This window comes from Strix aluco, chromosome 4 (assembly GCF_031877795.1).
Source record: "Strix aluco isolate bStrAlu1 chromosome 4, bStrAlu1.hap1, whole genome shotgun sequence".
Classification (NCBI taxonomy): Eukaryota; Metazoa; Chordata; class Aves; order Strigiformes; family Strigidae; genus Strix; species Strix aluco.
Window position 1 is genome coordinate 82,876,991 of NC_133934.1, and position 24,912 is coordinate 82,901,902.

The 24,912-nt window shown below is 36.1% G+C and overlaps 1 protein-coding gene across 1 annotated transcript in view; it reads left to right on the forward strand.

Moving 5' to 3' along the window:
• LRBA (LPS responsive beige-like anchor protein) overlaps nt 1–24,912 on the forward strand; it is a 424,995-nt gene that overhangs the window by 265,877 nt on the left and 134,206 nt on the right. The window contains exons 41-44 of the mRNA XM_074821286.1: nt 17,964–18,081; nt 19,424–19,526; nt 21,474–21,589; nt 23,905–24,017. Coding sequence (XP_074677387.1) covers nt 17,964–18,081; nt 19,424–19,526; nt 21,474–21,589; nt 23,905–24,017 — 450 coding nt within the window. The remainder of the gene's footprint in view (nt 1–17,963; nt 18,082–19,423; nt 19,527–21,473; nt 21,590–23,904; nt 24,018–24,912) is intronic.

The window sequence follows — 24,912 nt, forward strand, 5'->3', positions numbered from 1 at the left end:
TATTTGCCTGTAATCTCAGCTGCAGTACTGGAATTAATGTAAACTTTTAGTTTTGCACCTAAAGGTGGCCTTATGGTGAAATCATGGATGCTCTCTGCTTATAGCATTAGGGAAGTTACCTACTTTGGTAGATGAAAACGTTTTGTAAAAAAAAAAGACAATCCAGAGGCAGTTGGATTTGCCCCTTATTTTCTAATTATCACTAAAGAACGCAGCTATGTTGGAGGACAAATTTTATGACGTTAGAATCTGTCTAATTGGGGGCATTTTTATATCCCAGAGGTATGTAATCTTTATAGTTGGATGTTTCTTGGAAAGGGTCACTTGGATGAGATGTTGGGGGATGTGGTGTAGGGGAGAACTTTGTAGAGTCGGGCTGATGGTTGGACTCGATGATCCCAAGGGTCTTTTCCTACCTGAATGATTCTGTGATTCTGTGTGATTATTATTAAGTTATATTCAAGCAAAACTCAGTAGTTGAGTTGTTTCTTCTGCGGCGTGTTCATACAGCTAGCAGAGAGAAGCATGGGTGCAATGACAAGATATTTTCAGAGGCATGAAAGTATGTAACGGTCCCCGAAACTGAGAGGAGGGTTCCACCACTACTTTAATGCAAATGGGATCTGACACAAAGAATCGCTGGGCCCAATTTGTGGCTACTCAGTCCTTGCCCCCAACCCTGTGCCATCAGCAGCATTTACCTGATGAGTCAAGTTAGGGAACTGACCTGACAGGAAACTACCTTTTCTTCCCTGGATTTTTACAAGGGTGATTCCCTGAGCCAATGACCTCTGGGGCCATAGGAGCATTGGTGGCAGGAGAAAGGAGGCAGCGGGACCATACAGTCTGGAGCAGGGCAGACCATCCCCGTGGCAGCCAGCTGCTGTGGAGCCATAACCATAGGCTGTGACCTCAGTCAAGTGATAACAGGTGCATTAGGATTTTAATCGGGATCCTTTAAACGGGTTAGAAACGTATATGGGGTGTGTTGTGATAAGAATCATGGAAGTGGAAAGTTCAACCCTTTCAGACTTAAATCAATGTGTTATCAAGAACGGTGTCCTTTGGGGAGAAAGTGTCTGGTGTTAAAAGAGTGTGAGTATTGTCAACTGCCACGGATTTCTGCTGTTGTTTTAATGTCATATTTATGTGCGGTTTGTTAAAAATACACATATGTATTTCTTGTTTTGGGAACGTTCCTAACGACTCTTCTGGCAGTTTGACATTCTTCTATGTACGTTGGATGCAACATCATTTACATTGTCTCTGGATTGCTTTTCAAACACAGATGCCAAAGCCAAAGATTCCTACTTCAGAGAATGTAATTTCATTGATATCTGAAGTTGTGGGTCCTTATGTAAAAGTCAGTTGTTTCTTTTAACTTTCTGCAGAAATTTTAAAGCTGCTCTGTCCTGCGTTCCTGGACAAAAGGTGTGACTTCTACCATTTCCCCCCCCCTCCTCGTTGTGATTATAGGATAGCACTCAGATATTATTGGTATAACACTTTCCCCTGGAGACAGGATGGTCATTAATATATAAATATTAAATTGTTGCTGGCTCTATGAACACATCCAGAAATTTATTCTTGTAACCCTAGTGCAGGGTTATATGATCTGTACGGCTGCAGGTACACCAATGCTATTTAGAAACTGCTTTTAATTGTGGCTATTATATGTAAAAACTTTTCTGATACACCTTTTTATCTCTTGCATTTAAACAATCCTGTGCAGAGATGCTTTTCCTTCCCTGCAGAAAGTTTTCTAGACAGATAATACTTGGAAAGTAAGAGTTAAGTTTTACTTTTTTTTTAATTACAGCTTTTTTGTACTTGACAGATTTCTATTTTTAATTGTTTTCAAGTCTTACGTTCAGATCTTCTGGACACTCCTTGGCTCTGCATTTGGAACTTAGACATAACTAGTTAATACTGCTAGAAGATTCTTACAGGAGCCCTGACTAAAGGGTTTTGATAAAGTAGTTAAGATACTAGTTAGATTAAATTCTTTCCTTGGCCTGTGATTTCTGCATCTTAGCATTACGGAGTTGGGAAATCATCATAAGAGCATTACCATTCATCTAAAAACTGGAGTTAGATTCTTTTCTATTTGCTTTTAAAGAGATTCCAGTGTTAATTTTCTGAACTGTTTGCAAAGCTGCAGAATATTTTGATTTATTTTGGTTGGTTTATTTTATATTTATTGCCAAATGACATGTTCATAAAATGCAAAATCATACAATGTAATGTCTCTGGAAATTCTCTTGTCATACTCAATCTAAATTACTTTAAACAACTCTATCCTATTGCCATTTCTGAAAAGAACTGAATAATTACTAAACTGAATTCCAACAATATACACAGGTTTGCTGGAAAGAAGAGTAGATAAAGCATATGTTTACATGACTTACACAATAAATGGTTTCCCTATACAGTTTGCAAATAGTGATTATAATTTCATGTTAATAAGATGCAGGAAAATGTGCTGAAGGAATAGTGCTTTGCTGCTTTTGTCACAGTTTCATCAAACTGATTTTGTCAGCACTGGAGCATAACCCTTGCCACATCAGTTTGAGTGCTCATTAGGCAGCCGATTTGTCTGAATCCTCATTAAATTGATTAACTCATTTACTTATGGATGATGACATGTTATGTGGTACAGGAATGGTGGTTAGAGACTAGAATCAAGACTCATGTTGACTTGCTTAGTATTCAGTTGTTCATTTATTTCTGCAATAAATTGCTGCATTCAAGTTACTACAGCATCAGTGATTTACATTTTGTAAAAGTGTGGCATCAGCTGAAGGCTTGAACTTACATTGCGTAAACTTGCACCTCTGTTGGTAAACTACAGACAGCAGTTTAGGAGCTTCTTGGGTTTATAGCTTGCTCTAATTTGCTATTTATTTCACTTGGGTACTAGACTTTCTCATAAAGAACCTAAAAGGCTCTCTTGAACATCTGTTTAAATGTAAATTAAATAACAAAAGAGAAACAAGTAGAAAACCTCTTCAGTTATACATTCAGAAGAGGGAGACGTTATTAAGAGAGGATACTTAAAGCAGTTTCCTGAAAGATAGCTTTCAGAAAAATGATCAAAATGAAAGAAAGAAATCAGTTGATGATTTAGATCAAATTCTGTGTATGCTCATAATCTAGAAATTTGTATGTTCATGTGCTTCTAATATTTTAAGGTGCTACGTGGAAGTGCTGACCATGTGCAAGTCGTGCTGAAATGCGAGTTTTGGATGCCAACTATGATTTTGGTCTTCATATGTGAAACTAGAAAAGAAAGTGTAAGCATGCAGGTTTTAGAAAATAATAAGTATTTTTGGTCTAATTCAGTGACTCTGCAGTGAGTGTGTTGCAAGTATATTAACTTGTTTGTGTATTTTGGAGTCAAGATTATTGGGATAGCTCAAAAAGTAGTTGAGCACTTCAAACTTCATGAAGATGAAGCCCAAGTTCTTGAGTGGTCAAATTATTTATTTCAGTAAGAATTTAATTTGCTTATTCCATGGCTGAGTGTACCATGAACACAGACAAAGTAGTGTGAAGATGTCCTATGCTTTGAAGAAGCAGAATGCTTTTTGTGTTAATAGGGTGCAATACAGGCCTAGTCATGGACTGTGGCAGTATTGGAGAATCATAGTTTGCAAACATAGGCCAGAGGTCGTCTTCTCTAGATGTAGAAACAGAAGCAACAAATAGCTACGTACTGGCCAAGGTACAAGAAAAGAAGAAACAAGATATTTTCAAAGACCAAAGAAGAAATTTTCAACACAAAACCAGCAGCTGTCTATGTCAGCAAACTGTGAAGCTTTTAGAGGCAGGGTGTTAAAAGAGTGCTTTCAGACAATTTCTAGAGAAGATGCACAGCAGAGCTTCAGATATTAGTGAGTGGCTTCTTTTTAACATGTAGAGAAATGGAAGAAACCAGAGAGGTGCATGACTGAACACCAAACTAATCATACGTAGAGGCTGTTCTGACTGGGGTCAAGATTTTACTAAACCAAAGTTTCAGAAGCATTCCCTTCAGTGATAGTACTGGCTTAAGCAGTCCTCAGGTGCCATCATATCACCTTGTTCCCCTCCCTTCCCCAGGTGCTCCTGGGAAAGTGTTTTGAGTGGGTAAGTGAGTCCGATTTAAACCATTTTCATCATCTCGTTCGCCCTTCCGTTTTTCTTTCTCTTCACCCTAGGTTACTTTCTATCTGATTCACTTATCCAACTCCAGCTTACCACATGACCTCAAACGTACTACTGTTAGAACAGGGGGTTTGGGGTACAGGTAGAAAGCGATGGGGATGGATGAGATGAGGTGCAACGTGAGCTGGGCAGCCACCTGCAAAAGTACTCGTGAAACTGCAGGTTGAATGGAAGATGATTGAGCAGGAGAGAGGAAATAGTGTGTGAATGGCTTGGGAAATAAGAGAAACTTTTAATGGACAAGAGAGTTAGAAAAAAGGTAGACCATTGAGGGACATGTAAAAGTGATTTTTATTTTTATAAGTTAGAGCTGTGTGTTTGTTCTTTGCTTTAATGTAAAAGATAGTACTTCATTTTTTAAATCACGAGTGTATATGTATACTATAAGGCTAACTGTTGCAAGTTTTTATGGTCGTAAGAATGACTGTCTTACTAATTCAGTCTTCTCTGAATAAAGGTAGGAACTTCAACGTTCTCAGGCTTCTTAGAAGGTTAACACTAAGTTTCTGTAGGATTGAGATGAGACGAAGCATGGAAAATTACCATTTTATTGTAATAGTTGCACAGTATTTGTGGTTATATTTGTTTATCCTGATACACAATTTTATTGAGGAGCTAGTCAAACTAGTCTTGTTTCGTTGAGATAATGACCAAAGTGCAAATGAAAATTTTTCCAAGGGGATACAAAACCAGCAAACAAAATCTTGCTCCCCTTCTGTAAAAGGAATTACTGTCACTAAATTAAACAGAGCTAGAATTTCACCCACCCTTTTATTTTTTGGAAGAAACAACTCCAAACATGTCTCATTTGGGAACTTTTTTTTACTAGATGGGCTCTTTTTTTTTTTCTTTTTTTTTTTTTTTTTCAGAAATGTCATTTCATTTCATGGACTAAGATATATGCCGTTGTTGTAATGATGAGGAGAGTTACAGAAACAAGTTTTGGGACTCTTATTTCACTTAGTGTTTCTGTAGAATCATTTTAGTATCAAAGAATATTTGCAGAGTGCATGTGGAACATGGTTAATATTCAAACAGGAAATTGGTGATCAGAGTTAAATTACTGGGCTCTAAATTTTTCTACATCCACCTATTTTCCCTCTTCACTTGCTCTGACAGTTATAGACCGCTTCCCTAATGGGGCTTGCATTTGAAGATAAGCCTGCATGTAAACAAATTAACTTTTCTTAAATGGAGAGCCATTTCATCTGCAATAATGTACCAATTCATAAACTATCAGAAGCATATTTAAAAAAAAAAAAAGATAAATGACCCATTGTATAACACTTACTATTAGGCAGACTAGATGTCCCTGTGTTCTGGGAGATAAGGCTCTTGTATTATTACACCCTAATAAAATGAGTTAATGTTTTAGTATCAGAGATAAAAGGACAGTTGGATATATTTAATAACCAAACTGAGAAACACTTAATTTTAGTTGTCTGTAGCAATATAACACAAATTCCCCTGTAAAACAAATTGCACTTTTGGAATATACTTTAATGTGCATTCGACAAAGGAGAAAATGAGGTGATTGAAGTTCAATTTGTAGCATGTTATTAACCATTTCCGCTTGACTAGATGCGTAAAAGGATAATGGATGAGGGTTTTATTATTGCCTTTCTGCTAAAATGAAGTGGTGTAAAAGATAAGGTGATGAGATTAATGAACATAAGGAAAAGGCGTAATCAATCAAACTCCAACAGGGAGATGAGATGACAGTACTTAAGATTTGCAAGGATACATGTTTTAAAAAGTGGATTTTATCAATGCCGACATTTTGTTTGGGTGGAATGCTGAGAAGCAGATACTGGCCAATTTTAGTTATTTTTTGGTAGGTTCTTTATGCTACTGTATATTTGAAGCTTTGACAATGAATATAGCAAATTGAAGTTGGTAAGTCTATTTTTTTAACCTAAAATCCACATTTAAAAGCCCCTACATAATTATTAAACGAGGACAAACAAATATAACTTTTGTCAAGCAGAAGCAATGTGTTCTTGATCGGTTTATCAGTTCTTCACTGGCAGAACACTCTTAGATGTGTCTGAATGAGTTACTTTTTGTCTTTGTGCTACTGCCTCAAGTTTTGCATCGCAGTCATTCGAGTAGCTACTTTTCATGCACTCAAGGAAAAGTAAGGAGTGCTTTCCTTCCCCTGCAATAAGTGCTCAGCCATTAAACTCCACGAGGTTTCAACTTCCAACTCTTTCAGTAGAAAACAGATTATCTTGTAGAGATAAATCTGCAAAAGCTGTAAATGTGTTCCTCCCTGTAAGGTGTGATATTTTTGTATTTCAGATCTCAAATGCAGTACTTCTTTCTTTGACACATATCTTAAAATTATTAACCTACTTGAATAGCTATATTGCTAACATGTTAGGGAGAGAATTGATTACAGGTATTTTTGATTTTCACTGATGTCAGATCCCAAATTGTTAGAATTACTTGCAAATACTCCAGCTGCAGTTACTCATAGAGAAAACCCTCACTAACCTAAAGGTAGGTCTTCTATCTTACACAGCACCTTTTTTTTTTTTTTTTTTTTTTTTACGGAAGAGCATTGAGTTTACAAACTAAGTCACTTAAGAACTGAAGATGCCGCTGCAAGATCAATTTTTCTTAAACCTTCAATTTCCTGCTCTTTTTAAAAAACATATCTTTTTCAAAATGCAGAGCTGACTGGGAAGGGAGCTGCTATCCAGGTAGGGTTTTTTCCCACTTAAAAGATTTAAGAAGAGCTCCCACATCATTCCTTCAAATGCAGTTAAATTACTTGATAAGAGTTGGCTATGAAAATGCTGCTTTAACTTAGTTTTGTTAATGAAATATGCACGAACAGGAAAAATTGTTGTATTTTCTCAAGGAACTGTTAGTTCTTGGCAGCACTTTGGGCAGGATGGATAGGATATTGCTATGAGGTTAGGTTTGTCTAAAAAAGCACTTTAAAATACTTTTTTCCCTTTCAACTTCAGCATTTATGAAACACTGTTATATATTGGCTGGAACCTGGTGCTTTGTAAATACTCCCACATTAGACTTGACTTTTTCTGGCTCTGAGGAAAACTTCCAGTTGTGCAAAGCAGCATCGTGGATTTGTAAGATAAATGCATAACACAGCCCAGCTTACAGTTCTTCAGAAGGGCTGATATTTTCACATAGACTTATTGTCTTCTCTCCTCCTGTCATCTGCAGAATCCTTTGATAGGCTATTTTTTATTGGGCCCTCAGGAGTAGCAAGTTTTAGATTTAATACCCCAGGGGGAATGACAAGGCAAATCATGTTGTTGGATCAATTGTTGAGCCATCCCCAGACTGCTGTCTGTGTATCTGGTACACTTGAATCACATTTCCAAGCCTTTCTTATCAATCATTTGGACTAGAAATGCAGTTTAATTTTCTATTGCATTTTAAAGCTGAAATTAGGATTATGTTCTTCTTCTGTTACCCTGGAATCCTAGATGTTGTTGTAGACCTCATATTAGCTATGTCCATGGCTTGCTTAACCTTGGAAAAGGGTCTGTACTTGTAGGAATGCTTTGAAGCTGAATCATTGTGTTTTACCATCTACTAAGATAAAAACCAGCAGTTGTTGTATAAAACCTCCCCTTCACATTGCTTTTTTGTTCTTTACAAATGTGATAAGTTTTAATTGGTCAAATTATTTCTATGGGTGATCTTAAAAGAAGAGATTCTCCCCTGCAGTCGCAGGCTGTAGCAAAACCTTTGTCACTGACTGATTATAGTCAGTTCCTTTACCTGAAAAATTAATCTACTTTTACAAGAATATTAGATAAATGGAAGAATACATATACAGAATATGAGGTACACTCATGTGAGTCTTGATTTTAAAAAGTGCGTGTAGGGAACATGTCCTTTGATAACTAAGAACAGTTCCTCTGTGTTGTTGTCATACCTGTACTCTGCTTTGGTTTCCAGTAACTGAAGTCACAGTGAGTGGAGAAGCGCTTGAGCAGCGGAAGGTTTATTAGCAGCACTGTGCTATCTTCTGTCCCAACTTCTGAGAGCAAGAGGGAAAATTTCTCTAGCATTAAGCACTATAGAGTCCTGGGCTGTGGGGCAGCCACCAGGCACCCAAATAAGGCCAACATGTGTCATTACACAGCAGCCCCCTGCAGCTGCTCCCCTTTCCTCAAAGGGGATTTGGTTCCTGCAACAGTCTAGTCTGTGCAGCACAAAGGTGGCCTTAAGCCATTTTTACATTCCCATACCTTCGCAAGCCACACCTTCTGTGCCATATCTCTCATAAAACATAGCACAGAATCTCTTAATGTAAACTGCTGGATTGGCAGCTCTGGAGTCTGACTTTTCTCTTTGCCTTCAAGAGGCACATCTGTTCTTCTAGGTATGGGCTTGGTTCCCATTAATGAGCTGATCAGATGCAGTCTTTCATGATGACTGGTACTTTAGCTTCCTGCCAGATGTGTGGGGGTGTTTTTTGTTTTTTGTTTTGTTTCTGATGAAGGGATATGAAGGTCAGCTTACAGGTCATCAGTAAAAAAAAAATCCTCCTTTTTGGCATTGAAACATTTTTTCATTGCCCATTTGCTTTCTTCTCCTCCTCACCCATCTTCTGCAAGATCAGATGAAAATGGCAGACACTGGACAACTGCCAGCATTGGCAGGTGCCTTAGTTCCCTTCTTTCTTGGTTGTGGTTGCTGCTTCCACTTGCACGTGTTCTGGCTGGACAGACCTTTGGTGGATACATAGAGAAGCAGCCCATGGGACAAGTCACATCCTGAAAGTGGTGAAATAGGCAGGTGCAGGGCAGAACAGTGGGAAATCTAACACAACTGTGTTGATTTGCTGTTCAAAATAGGAATTTGAAGAGGCAGTTACAGCAAACACGAACCTTGTTTTTCTAAAAACCCTCAATGGCTAAATAAGAGACTGCAAAACAGAGATAACTCTACATTGTTTTCTGTGCTCTGCTTTTGAGATGCGTGCTCCTATATATTACCTTTCACCGTGTCTAGTTATACTGCAGTGGGTATGAACTGCTGTGAGTCATTAGTCTGGCACTTGTCCTAGTTTTCAGACTCTGTACTTCTTAGAAATCAACCCATAAAGATTATCTCCAAGGCTTTTCTGCATTAGGAATTTTATAAAAGAAGAGGGACCAACCAGAACTTCTAACTTAAAAAAACCCACAACCCACAACATGGTAATACCTTCTTGTCATAAAAAAAGAACCTGTGGTTGATTCCTTTTCTGACTTTCTCAGGTACTTTCATCTTTTAAACAAGAGAAAGCTTTTAGGACTTGTTTTGAAATCCCTTAATTAGTTTAGAGAGGTTTTTTTATTGCAGTAATGTTACAACATCATGGCATACACTTGACCCATTAACAGAAATAAGATGAGCAAAGCACAACTGCATAATCTGTTCAAAATTGGAGAGGGACAAAGTCCTCTGCTAAATGCTGTCATTTTAATTGTTACAAATTTGGCAAATATTAGCAGATGCTTCTGATATGCAAGCAAAAAATAATTTTTTTTCTCAGAATTATGCAAAGAGGGCCCCATCCAAAGAAACTCAGGTCTAATGGTGTAGGAGAGAATAAGAAGATAGTAATTCCCACAAATCAGTTTTGATTGTCTGAAAAACAGACTGACTGAAAACTCAAACTGATCTCTGCATGAGTGATTCATCATAGATGGTGAGGCCGCATCCCTACCACTTGCTTCCTCTCTAATTTAGCTTCAGTTATCTTATACAAAAAGACTTGGAACCATTCGTTGCATAAAATCTTTACAGGAAGAAATCTTGATACCTTTCAAAGGTATTGTGTACTGGAGAGTTTGGACACAGAACGGTTAAAACTAGTCCTTGCTGGTATTCTTCAAGAGTATTTTTAACTCACTTATTTCAGACACACGGACTTGGGTATCTTCCTCATAAACTGCAGCTGAATGAGTCCTACGTTGTCTTAGTTCTACTAGGAAGCTTTCTATAGGATTGTGTTTTAAGTACATTGACAAAATTTGTATCATGGTCATACTTATCACCTCAAAACCAGATCTGTTTTTTGCTTAATGATAATACAGCTACGGAATATACTAAAAGCCTTTGAAGTTAAGTTTTAAAAGAGTTTTTGTTTTTGTAAAACAATGGCAAGTGGAATTTCCCCACCTAATTTTCAAAAATGTCTCGTGTAGGGTAGCTAGCATGGAATGCACCACTGCACCATTCATTACTACAGAGGCTTAATATTAATAATACTTTATTTCAGAATTTTTGATCCAAATTCCATGACTTCATGTGATCAGCTTCTTTGACAGCTTCTACACAGTGAGAAATCATTTCACTGAGTTTTGCTTAGTGATGCTTAAGCTCGTGAGCTTTTGCGGGTAATGTCATTTTTTCAATGTATACAAAATGAAATCAACAAAACTAGCTTTTTTAGTATTTACACTGTGTATGTTTAACTGATGGAATTCATTGACACATGAAATCATGAAGTTGTGTGATTTAATGCAGTGCACAAAGAGCTTAAGGAATCTGTCAATCTGTGTGGACATCAAGACTACCCAGAATTGTACTTATTAATTAGAATGAATTAAAAGCACTCTCCAAATTTTAAAACTTACAATCTAATGAAGGAAAAAAATGCGAAAATACTCTATCCACTGTGCATAACTATGTTATGCTTTTATGCAGTCTCTCAAGTCATATTTTAATATGTGCACATATATATACACACACACACGTGACATGTACCCATGCACTTTCATAAGAGTATCTTCAATCTTAGATAATTTAAGCAAATCTGGATCCATACAGACCCACTCACATGAGGCATAAACAGAGCGATTCACACACACTTCAGTGGGGAAGGTACAATGCACATCTCAGAGGTTCATTTATACAATTTATGCTTATGACTATTCTGAGTTATTTCTGTGTAATTAAAAGATATCTTAGTTACGATTTGTTGTCTGTACCTTTTTGCTTACTAGGTATGTGAAGTCTGTGTAGGTGCTAACATCGGTGCTATAGGAAATAGCATAAACAGGTAACCCTGATAGAGTAAAAATTGTTGCCATTCTCCTTCTTTATGTGTATAGATTATAAACGCTGCCATAAATAAATAAAAGTTGGAGTAACAAACTCCCAGGTTCATTCATGTGCTTTTTTCTTGATGATCTTCATGTGATCTAAAAGTGGTGTTGTGTGTGGTGGGTTTTTTTGCAACAGGGTTTTGCAAAATCACATTGCAAGTGTATTATGAATAAAAAATTACTGAAGCAAATGAAAAGAGGATGATTGGCTAGGGAGCTGCTTGTCTAAAATACCACATAAAAAAACCCCAAACCCTGTCATGAATTCCTGTTTTCTTATATATCCTTTTGCTGCTTGCAGGTGTTGCATTGACATTTCTAGAGTGCATGGTTTGTGGGCTGGGTTGGTAGCCACACTGCATTTTTAGTGCTTCTGAGGTATGTTATGGGAGATTGCTTTAGAAAGGCTGCCCTTGGTGGTCTTGGTGATAAATTATTGCTAATTCTTACTTCGTAGCATTTTGCATCTCAGGAATTGATAATTATAGTTTGCATGCGTGTTTATTGGAAACTCACCGAGACTATCAATTTGTTTCACACATGTCAATGAACAACTCGTTGGTCACTGCTTACCTAGCCTGTTCTTGGGTTAGTGATAGAACTGAGGATGGACACAGAATCTGAAGTAGCCACTGTTGCAGAGGGTGCGAGCTGAATAATTTGTAAATCATTACAGTTAATTCCTGATGGCAAACTGCCCCAACTGATGTAAGCAGCTGGGTGATCCTTTTGTATCTACCTCTTGAGCAGATACTACTAACTCTTAAATCAGAACATAACAGGCTCACTAAATCAAGACATCAGTCAACTCCTACGAGAATCTGTGAACTCTTGCAATTCTTGCTCCTTTTTATCCTAAATAAGTCTGCTGTCTTATTTTCCAAAGAAAGGCATAACTTTACATCCTTAACCTTGCAGGGCTTGGACAGCCACCCAAACCTCTATTCATTTTCTTCTTGAACTTCTGCTTTCTAGGCTGCCTAATTTAACTTACATACCTATCTTTGGCAATCAGATCTTTTTGTTCTTTGGGTTGATTAAATGTTGTCTGCCAGTGGCAATGAAACTCTGCTCTGTAAGAGTCAGCAGGGTTAATCAAAAGGGAAAAAAAGTTGTTTGTGAAATACTGGATGCAGTGGAAGAGTAAGATAGTTGGTGCTAACTTTGTTAACCTAATGTCCACAGATTTATTAGTCCATGTGAGGTGTTTAGAACCTCATAGTCAAATCAGAAAAATTCTGAATACGGGTTCCGCCGATAAATATTTTTCCAAGTTAGATCTTGATAATCAGGGAGAAGGTTATCTGTAGTTACTAGAAGACCAATTTCAGAAAATCTGCATCGCATGCTTTTTTCACTTTGAAATATAGCTTTAGTGTCAGGATAAAGAGAGAAAATATAGTTGTGCATTCCTCTATTTTAATCATCTGGGAAGTATTTTTCATGTCATCACATGTGCACTGATCGGTGGTTTGTGACAGTTCGACTCTATTAATTTCCAAACAAATGGTGTTTTTATTTGTATATTGCATACATAGAAATTATTTCAGAACAGCATGGATCTAGAAACAAAAGTAAGTCCTAACCAAAGATTAAACTATTTACAGGTCCAGAGACCTTAAGGTGTATGAGGCTAGCATAAATAGTATACTGCAAAATAGGAATTTCAGTTCGTGGTAAATCTGTCTGTCCCCAGCAGCTTCAGATAAAATAATTTTATCCTTCTAGAGCACATCAATTTGCTAGTCGGTGGTTCATGTATCAAAGAGCATTCTGTGAAAATATCAATATCATTGGTTAATATAAATGAAATTAATTTTTAAAGCTGGGCTAAAGGTTGACATCTGAAAAATTGCATTACTTTGCAGAAGAGAAATTTCTGTCTTCCAGTGAAATTTCAGGTCATAAGGGCAAGTAATTTTCACAATCTTCAATGGGAACCAGTGAAATATGAACTTCATTGTCACCTAGCCCCAAAGCGATAAGATAAAATGAGCTGATACATCATTTGCTGTGGTTTTATCATCTCCTCCAGTAATTGGAAGAGAAAACATAAGAGTCCTTTACCACCCCCCTCCCCAATCCCTTTACCACCCACACCCAGGCATAAGCCATTTTGCTCTGATCGATACAAAGGTCACAGAGTATTTATTTATTTATTTAAATTTTTTATGCTGGGTAAAACTGTCTAGTGGAACATTAAAGTAATGAATATGTTTAATTGAGTTTGTCACCCATGAAAATGCTGAACAGGGTTGTATAGCAGACTGTGTGTGCCCACAGGAGGGACCGGATGGGAGACTACTCCTGTGTGCCTCTGGATTTCAGTGGCTGGTTGCATAAATAGCTGAGATTTAAAATGAACATCTTATTCATGGTTCTCTTGAGAAATCTGAAATAAACTAATAAGCGCTGCGGTTTATTTAAGAGCATTTTGATATTTAGAATTATTAACAATCTGATCTAATTCTCTGTTAGTTTGATTGTACTTGGACATACTTAAACAAAGAGCAGGGTAAGACCCTTCCACTATGAATCCTGCAGCCAGGGAACTAAACAGTAGCTGGACAGTAGGATTGGAGGATCCTCAGTTGCAGGGCTGAGATTGTGGTGGAGATCCAGGTTCCTCATGAGCAGAGTCAGGTTTTGTAACCTTTAAATGCTGTAATCTTGCCTTCCTGAACAAAAATGGCCCCAAATGACAGAGACTGCTGCTAGAAGAATATATTTATGGATTTTATCTCACAACTGCAATCAAATTTAAATGCAAATTAAATGCTTTTTTTTTTTTGTCTGGTACATCATAACTTTTTTCAGAAGTATACAAATGCGCATCAGCTTTTTAAATAAGCTATTTAGTTTTTATTTTACTCGTGGCAGTTAAATTGGCTGGCACATTAAAGTAATATAATTATTCAATTACTGTTTCAGTTCTATAACCCATTTGCAGACTTAATTACTTCTAGCCTATTCACATTTTCAAGATCAATAGTACTTTTCTCTAAAATAAAATAAAATATACGATAGCTGATGGGTTTGCTTAAAAGGTAAAGCAAAATGTTCGTTTAGTCCTTAGTAAAATATTACTTTTCTGACTCAGGAGGCAGCTGTAGTGATGGCATCTTTTAACTCTTGCATGTAATCTTTTATGAGAGACGTTGTTTATGATCAACATTCAAGGAGGGTCTTGAAGAAAAGGTAGGGTGGGGTATTTATTTTGAAAACTGTAAAAATGACAATAGCTTCTGAGTGAGCTTTTTAATTAACTGATATTTTAATTAGCTGATGTACAACTATGAATGGTGAGGAGAGGATTTCTTTATGAATGGTCTTAATTCGTGATCAGCACTATGCTACCTGAGTTTTCATGCAACTCTCATTTCACAGTCCCCTCGAAGTGGAAATTGAAGTTGGCTATTCTTTACTTACTAGTTTCTTGGGGAATTTCTTCCAGCCGTGCAGTGTCAGGGCCTGCAGCATGAGTACGAGGACTGGTTATGGGTTTAGATCTTTATTTCTATTCCTTTGAAGTAAAGAGGGACTTCATGCAAAGGTGAAAGTAATTTTGTATTTTTAGTAGTGTTGTCATGCCGTCTGTTCAGCTGGTGTTGCCAAAGTGTAATCACAAAACAGTTTGTCTAATGAGATTTTTGGAACTGTAGAACTTTACAGTTAGCTCATTTGTTTATTTTAAGTATTTTTAAATGAAATGGTAAACTGTATAAATTGTCTTTCCTCCTGTAAGGTGCATTATCTTTTGAAATAAATGAAACGTGCAGTAGATTAAACTTCAGTCTGATGTGTTGAATCAACTGAAATTCTATAAATGCTTTTTCTCATAGGGAAAGTGGTACTATTTGTGCAGATTAAATTAGATTGTACACCCTCATTAGTATTTGCTCCACAAGTTGTTCCAGAAATGGTGGTGATAAAAGACAGAAATAAATGAGCAATTTTTAAACTGAGCATATTTTGCAATGGTATGAAGAAGGTAGTTGTTCTTAAATTCTTAGGGAGAATTCTGTGTTGTGTGGCTTATGGGTGAAAACAGGTAAATGCTGTTTTCAAAAAAATAGTTTTTGAAAGTTGTAATTCTGATATCAGAAGTGGTAACATTGATTAAAAAAAAAAAAATTAAAAATCGCTTTGCCAGAATAAACATGCTAGAATTAATTTGAAGTACGAGTCAGCTCTGCAGCTAGGAGGTTCTATTAATAAAATCAGATATTTGACAGGGAATAAAAGGTTGAATGGGATTTTCATAAGGAATACTTAGTAACACACATGAAAGAAATGTGTTTGTCTTCTGGATCTTTCATCTACTATAGGTGGTGTGATGAGTGCGGAGCAGTAGTAATGATGCAGTTTCCATAGCAACTGGTTCATTGGCGGGCTAGACCTCTGTCTAGGGTGCTGTCAGTGAGCCTGGAGTTTCAGAGAACAGCATGTCCCAAAGAAGGTCTGCTTCCACCTAATCCAGTTTTAATTGAACTCCAGAGACTTTGAAGTGAAGCTGCAGACCAGGCAGACACTATCCAACCCGAAATGAAGGCCTTGGTTGGCTAGGCCTCAGCTGCTTCTCTCTCCTGATAACTTCTGTTAATGAATGGTTTAAAGAACTGTTATAGTGGGGACTGGTGGTGCTTCTGCAGTGTGGTTCCAGTTTCTGCTGCAAATCCTGTTATACTGAATTTAATAACTTTATCATGGCTGTACAAAGTGCACAACGTCAACCACCTCTGCTATTTTCAAGCCGGTGCTTTTCCTTCTAGTTTTTAAGAAGTTGCATGCAGCAAGCTTTTGGTCATGTGCAGGGTTTCCACTGTCACAAAAAAAAAGCTCGCTTCACAGGGTAAAAGTAATAATTATGTAACTTACTGATTTTACTCACAGTATCCATGTAGTAAGTGTTTGAATTTGCAATGCACAGACTGATAGTGGCAAGCAGGGTGTTGTGTTTTAATTGTTACTACAGAAAAGCGGAGGTCACCACATTCCTGTCTGTCTCAAAAAAAATAATCATTGAAATTACAAGCTCCAATTTAAAGAACATAAAATGGATGAATACAGGCAAAAATACTGAGATTTTTGTACACGAGCACTGCAACCTTGTTTCCTTTGTTACCTCTTTTGATGTTGTGCTCTTTAAAGGATATTTATATGCACATGACAAAAGCCAACCGCGGTGGTTCTGAATAGCATCATAGAATTATACAAATCTGCCAATTAGTGTGGATGGGTTATGGATGTAGTATGGAAAGTGTCAGCATGGCCCAAGTCTGTTAGTTCCTCTGTTCCAGAAATGATTAGCAACCATTGACAATCTCAGGTTCTTTCATCGCATTTCTAGAATTTTGTATTCAGTTTTTCCTTCTCTTTCTGTGTGCGTGGGGGTGTTGGGAGAGAAGTTGTCTGTGGCACTTTGTATTGAGGGGAAGATAAGGAATTAAGTAAAAAGAAAGAAGGTGTGGGAGATGATTTGCTTTGTATGTTCTGATCTTCTGTGCTATCTGCTTTTGGTTTGCCACTCTTGTTTGCTTTTAATTCACAAAGGTGATAGATTATTTTATACTGTGTTGTGTAGCGCTTTTGTAATGGTGCTTCTGCTCTCTGTGCTACAAAAATGCAGGTTATTTGTGAATATATGCTACATGTGAGGCAAAATCCTCCTTTGTTAAAAATCTATTAACAAATTATTGAGTTCATTAACAGTCTTTGTTAAAGGCTTGAATTTCACTTTTTTATACACAATATATTGCTCGAGTGAAATTTTAGTAGGAGTGATGTTAACTAGAATGATACCTGAATCTCCTTTTCTGTGATGGATTTTTGTGTTTGCTTTTGTGTTTGCTAAAATTGACAAATCTCAGATTTTCCTTCAATTATGGTTTGTTAATCTGAGGCAGAGAAGTGTCCAATCTCACTGTCCCTTAGCACGCACATAATTAAGCTTTGAAATGAAAAGGAAAAAGTGAAGCAACAAAGAAACAAAGTGGCTGAGGACTGAAAATGGGATTAGTTTGAATTGTGAAGGCAGACTAAGCATCTGTGTCTGTCAGATGGGATGACAGGAATTGTAACAAGTTACTTTGACAACCGCTTACTCCATAGAGAGATTATGCTGAGTTCATTTGCAGGTTTGTGTTTAACCTTAGCTGACAAAATGATACTTAACCTCTTATACAGCCAACCTTTATAGTTCCAGAGTTAATGAATGTTGCCTTAATGATAAACGTAAGGAACATTTTTTTCTTTAAAGACATTTTTTCTTACTTATTTGTTACAGGGCTGTTACTACAATGCTAAAGTGAGTGCAGATACATCTAACGGCACTATTAATACATTTCAGAATATGTTTTTATGCTTTGCTGAAGTGCCAAACATTTCATAATGTTTCTGAAACTCCCTTGGTTATGGAAAACAGGCAGTTGTCTTTAAAGGAAAAAATACAAGCAGATTTTTAAAATCCTTAACGTGAGTAGTTGAATTTAGGACCTAAAAAAATCCATTATATGTTCATAGCATGAATATGTTTGAGCATATTTTAATTTTGCTGCAGGTTTTGCATATAATTGGTAGAATCCATGTTTGTGAGTCAAACAGTTTCTCTTTTACAAAATATTACCTATACTGACAACATATTTAAACCATTCTCTCTCTGTCTCTTTCCACTAGATTCTGGCATATACAGAAGGACTCCATGGAAAATGGCTCTTTTCAGAGATTCGATCTATCTTTTCTCGACGTTATCTTTTGCAAAATACTGCCCTGGAGATATTCATGGCAAATAGAGGTACTGCGAGTTTAGAGGATTTGGGGACATGTGCATTCTGTTTGGCTGTTTTGGAATGGATTTGTGTAGATAGCAGAAGGGCTTGGATTAAGTCCCTTGATATTGTAAGTTAGTGTATTTTTGTAATTTAGTTTCTGCATTTAATTTTATTTTTTTTCAATGAGGAATTATGGTCAAACATAATAACTGGGAATTAGCAATGCCTCGCTTTCATCTGTATCCACATGTTTGTTTGGCATTCTCTGGAAACTCTTGCTTAAGGCACACCTACCTCCGGTCTATTATGCATTAAGGTTTTTTTTTGGTCCCTTTGGAGGATTAATAATTGTTAGTTATGCAGACCAGGAACAACATAATGAAAGAACTTCACTACCAGATTAGACCAGTGAGTGGTATACCTTGATGCTTTATTTCTAGTAATAATTTCTTTCATTTAGACCCTAATGCAACTCTAAGAAATGAATGTAGGTTTACCTTGTTTATTAACCTATTTTTCACCCTCCCCTTTCTTCCGTTCCTTTTTCAGACACACATATGTACTGTGACAAGTCACTCAAAATATAGTGCGTTGAGACTTGGAGAACTTTCTTCTGCTATTTTCTCACCCAAAATTTTATTTTAAACTAGGTTATATGATGTCTTTGCAGTTTAAACTAAGATTCTTGAGGTACTTTAGTGCTTTTATACAGACAATGAAATCTTGAAAAACAAATTTTGTAAACTGCATACAAAGACACCATATAAAGTAGGTCTTAAGGTGATACTTTAAAATGTAAAACATTGGTTTGGTAACGATATGAAATGTTGTTGTCCTGAAATCAGTAAATGTTTCATAGGACAACATGTTTTATGTAGTTAGTATGTTAGTCAAAAAGTTTTTGTCTTAAAACTGTCTCTAATCTTGAACATGGCTGGTAAGTATTCAGACACTATCTCACAGAGCATTTTTGCACATATCTGAAGCACGTATTGTCCAACAGGATATTAATCATGTGCATAAACACCTTCCTATTTTGGAACATGGAGTTGTACTCTGTAAAGTCATAAAACTCCGCTGGAGACCATAATTAAATTGTTATTTAGATTTTTAGGTTGCTATTTGGTAAGTGTCATTGAATGTTTCAAACAAAATATGAAGATAATACTTTGAAGAATATATCTTGAAAATATATAGAAAGTAAACTAGTAAATGTGTGATCCAATTAATACAGAGACTTTTTTTTTATCAGTTCTAGACAGTCAATCTGTTCAACACCTAAGTTTAGGATTAAATTTTACTGTGCCAGAAAGCCTAAAATAAAAGGTGTAAAATCATGCCATATTTCAACTCTTGTGTTCACAGTGGGTGTCATGTTCAACTTTCCTGACCAAGCAACAGTAAAGAAGGTGGTTAATTGTCTACCTCGAGTCGGTATTGGTACTATCTTTGGCCTACCGCAGACCAGGTATTTTACAATTTGAGTTAATTTTATCTGTCAGTTCTAAGAGTTCTTTTTTCATCAAAGCAGCCTACATGGTTTGAAGCATTTACACTTACTGGTTTACAAAACAGGCACATCCTCAGCCTATCACTTCTGCATGCTATTTGCAATGGGTTTGTATAATAAAAACTTTTGGATTTGAGATTTTTTTTTTTTTTTTTTTTTTTTTGGTGATTTCTGTCTGTTATAGGGAAGATAGCTTCTTTTTGGCAATGAGACTCAATCAGTTACCCTACTTAAGGAAAACAGGTTTCTTTATGCTTGCCAACTCACTAAAATTTAAGATGTAAGATGTATGACTGGTTGTAGGACTGATTAGCTTTTATGACAGTGTTCAATTATATTATCTTGACTGTAACATCCTTGAATCCTCTGTAATATTTAAACATAGATGAAAATGGTCGTTCCTCATCAGAAGGATATTGTAGAACAATATAAGCTGAACAGCATGTGAAAGATTGGTATGGTGTGCTCGTGTTTTAGCTCTGGAGGACGTTGTTCAAATTTCATATAGGCAGAAATCAGCATTATGATGTCAGGCTGTGTGTTTGGATCCTAAAATGGAAGGATATGGTTCAGTTTGCTACATCTTTTTTAGCAGAAGATGAGGGCTTGATTACCAGATACGCTCTGGATGAAACACAGCAGCATAGTTTAATGTTCACTGAGACTGATGGAAATAGGAGTTTTTTGAGGTATCCCTTTCTAGTTGAATTGGTTACATCTTGTATTTTAATGATTTATACATTATTTTTAAGTAGATTAATTTCTAAATGTTTAGAAAAAATAACAACCCTTAAGGAGTATCTTGCTTGTTGTTACTTTCAATTTTTATTTTTTAAAGATTTCTGTGCACAGAAGTAGCACTAAAATAGTTGGGGATGTTTTCTCTTGAGTTTTGTAGCTTACATTTTTTTTATCAAGTCCAGAAAAATTTCTCTTGAATTGCAGTTATAGCCACTCTGTAAGAACTTAAAGGATTTCTAATTACAGAAGGAAATTATGCATGAAAATTTTTAAATATACATGAAAGTATAGACACATTTGTCCAAAATTTCACATCCATTTATACTGATAAATTTGTTTACAATATAATGCAGTTTATTAAAATAAAAAATACTCAGTTACTGTAACTGCTTTCTGTAATTGTTTACCAATACCTGTAAAGATTTGATAACTAAAACTATATCTAGATTTCTTTTTTCCCCCTAAATGATGGGGTTCCAGTATTTACAGATGTTTTTATTATGAAAAAAACAGCCTTGGGAATTTTATGATAAGCTCCTCTGTGCTTGATTTATCACTCCAAGGAATGACTCTATAGTCTTCTTTCACAAACATGAGGAAATTTGGCATCAAATTCTAAAAGTTTAATTCAGTTATTTATGACTAACTCCCCAACACTGCCCAGAATTTAAATCTCAAGAGGACGGATTTCATAATGAAGTTCTATCCTTTTATCATTGTTTTCCTTTGTTCTTGAGGGATTTAAAAACCTCTCCTAAAAGATGACTTTATTCTTATGTGAAATCCTAAAAGTCATGTAATTTTCTTATTTAATGTTCTGCCATTTCTCTAAATCACTGGTAACATATTTCTGTAATACATCAAGCCTTCATGGAGCAGCTGAATTTGCACAGCTGTAAAGGTTTCTGTTTGAAAGCTTTCAAATCTTGACTTATCCAGCTGTCAGATGTTTTAAGTCTTTTGTTCTTACTAGATTGTAAAACTTTAAAAATGAACTTTAAGTATCCGAAATAGCAATTTGATCTCCAGAGAAATCTAGCATAGAACTAATAAAAAGAATGTGTACAACTGCCACTAAAATTCAGATAGGTAGAAAGGAAGACCCACCAGGTTTTCTCATTGTTTTTCCGATGTTTTGTTTGTTTTTTTTTTTTTTTTTTCCAGACGCATTTCTTTGGCTAGTCCACGACAGATTTTCAAAGCTTCCAATATGACCCAGCGATGGCAACACCGAGAAATTTCCAACTTTGAATACCTGATGTTTCTAAACACTATAGCAGGTAACACAAATGACTACAGTGACTCAGAAAAGAATTTAATGGTGGCAGAGTCTCAACAGAGAGGGGGCACTACTAGATTTTGCTCTTTTAATAAATAACTATTTCAATGTACAATTTTCTCCTGAAGAACAACTTCACAAAATCTTCCTAAATGTACTTTATTCATAATTGGTTTTATGTTTATGTAAGAATAGAGAGGCATACAATTCATAATGCTGTACTGAACTGCACTTAAAATATATCTCTAAAGGCAGAATATCTTGACTGTTGTGGGAGGACAGGATCTACATAGACCATCTACTATTTAGGAGGGTCTCAGAAATAGTAACTTCTTCATCCCTTAGTATTCTAAGTTTTAATATTCATAAGTACTATCCTCCCTAAATACTGCTGATGTGACAAGTTCTTTGTAGGGCTGGAACCCTCTGGGAAGTCTCAGCTGGGGAGCAGGATATTCCTGGAGCTGAGAAATACTACTGTTGCAAGATACATGGTTGGGCTCGGGAAACAGCGTAGTGCCTGGCTCACCAGTGGTGCTGTGCCAGGACACCATTCACCCATTCCCAAATCCTAATTCATACCCCTGTGTGGTTGTCTGACCCCTCATTCTGTAAATGCTAAGCTATATTTCATTTAACCAATCTTGCCCAATTAGCTTCTAACCAACTGGACTTTTTTAGTAAATGGAGGCTAATTGTTAAGTCTCAGGACTTCTCTTTTATTTTCCAACATATTTTGTTCTCAGAGCAACTTACAAAATCTCTCAATTTTCAGCTCTTTTTTTATGGTATTGACAGTGTTGAAAGGTCCGTTAATTCCCTTCCAGACTTTGCTCTTGCTAACACGGTTGATATAACAAATGCCTCTGCTTGCACTAATTACATTTCATACAGATGGTCAGTTTTGCTAGTTTCTGTAATCAGTCATTAAGTCAGAGATGCCAGGATGCTGGCAGATTTTATAAAAGTAGGGGTAGATCTGCTTGCCTCCTTACTGCCGAAGAGGAATGAGGCAATACCATGACAGTGTTTTCTGTGGCTCTAGTGAATGATCCTTCTCAGCCTTAATATATTCTAGAAATAATAAAGTGAATTCTTACCTATTTGGTATTTGAGGTTAAAAGGAACAAAAAGAGATTATTATAAAAAAAGGGAAAGCTTAGTTGCCCGTGATGGCGAGCTCAAAGATGGTTGTGATGGCTATCAATTTCAAACACAGATATCACAGCGTCACGTAAGTAGCCTTAATCCTGAATAAGTGATAATGTGCAACATAATGAACTGATTGGGGAAAGAAAGGATCTAGCTATACCATGTAAAAATTCTGCAAACCAGGATGGAAAATTGCTGAATGGTGTAAGAAAAACGGAAAAAGAAAAACTTAGGTGGAGTTTTAGAAAACTGTTTTCCAACAACCTGATAGATTGGGTTGCAGAATAATATTCCTGGGGAAGAAATAAAAACCTGTCCTTTGAGACTTTTAAAACCAAGCCAGACAAAACCTGAGAGTGTACTGATTGAAGGTGATGTGAGTGAATGAGCTTCTGCAACAGTATCATAAAAAGAGACAGGATCTGTGTAAAAATTATGCCTTTTAAAATTATAAAACAGGGTATGTGCTGTAGATGTATGTATGGTATACGATTATTCTAACTGCATATTTTGTTTTTACTGGAAGAAGGATATTATTTCCATCTTACAGATGCATGAAGGTGCACAAGTGAACCTGAAACCAGCACAGATTTTCTGTTCTGGTAAATGTTGGCATATCCATAGATGGTTAATGGACAAGGGAGAATTCCCCTCAAAGTGAATTCTCTGGATGGAATTGTTATTACTTGCATAAGTTCTCAATCTAAAATCCTGAGCTGCTTCATTCTGCTTTCACATATTGAATTTTAATACTGTATGTAAAAATATTGCTTTAATTTTTAGTATCAACAAAAGTTGTTGCTTCTCCATTTTTTGAAGTGTTTCACCTTAAAGTAACAGAAGACAAGATGACATAAACAAGGAAAGGAGAGATGCATAGAAAGTGAATGGATTTAACTGTCACTCTTACTGTATGCAAAAGAGTTTACAATTAAAATGAAACGGGCTGCAATGTTTTAAATTAAATATTAGCGATTTGTGAACTTTTTTATTATCCTTTTCAATAAAGCAAAGTAGAATACTAAAACGATAAAAGGTCTGAAATAAATTACGTTTTTTTTGAAGAGCTCGTAAAGTTATATTGTTGTATCTTTAGAGGTTGGTATTTTAGTTAAATATAACTCTTTTAACTCATGGTGGAATTTTTTTGTTGTTGTTTGTCAGGTCGAACTTACAATGATTTAAATCAGTACCCTGTGTTCCCTTGGGTTATCACCAACTATGAATCAGAGGAGCTGGACCTTACCCTTCCTAGCAACTTCAGGGATTTGTCAAAGGTATTTGTCGTCTGATATACCTTTTTTCCTCTCCAGTATTTATCTCAGTAGCTTTCAGTCTTGTTAATGTTTTCTGCTGCGCTCGATACATTCATGTTAAATGCACAACCATTAACAGTGTTTCATTTCTATATGTGTATACTGATAATAGGGATCAGATTGTGGAAAAATGAATTATTGATGTATTTTATTGCTTTGGATTGCATCAATTTAATAATAGTTAGTGGAAGGTGCTCTTAGTTGGAGCATGTGTGTTACATTTCATTTCAAATTTTAATGAAGTTAGGAAGGCTGAGGCTGCTAAAGGTTAAAAATTAACCAAATAATCTTCTGTTTTTCGGATGAAATTGTGCTTTTTTTAGTAGCAAAGCCTGTGATACCATTCTATTTTAACTACTTTTAAATCATTGCCCTTATTCCCATAAGTAGAACCTTTATTTTTTCACTTCCTCTGTGTATCCCCTTCAGGTATGCTCGAGTAACACCACTGTCCTTTATCAGACAGACTTTGTCAGTTTTTAACAGCTTTTCCAAACAACTCCTTTCTGGCAGAGCAGCCTTGTTTTTCTAAGGTTCTTTCCCAAACAAACATATGCAGATGCAATATTACACAGCCTGTTTAAAGCTTTATAGAATGTGATTATTCTCTTTCAATCTTTTCCAAGATGGGAGTATTTCATTTTACAAAGTAGAAGCATCTCTCATTTTCTCTACAAAGACTAAGGTGCACTGCTCATCAAACAGGATCTTTTTCTAAAAGCTAGCTATTATGGGAAATGATTGGCACATGGAGCAATACAGTTAATTAGTGGAAAAGGTAAAGAACTTATTTTAATTATAGCTTGTTTTTTACAAAAGTCTTCCATACAAATTGGTTATTTCATAGAAAAAAAAA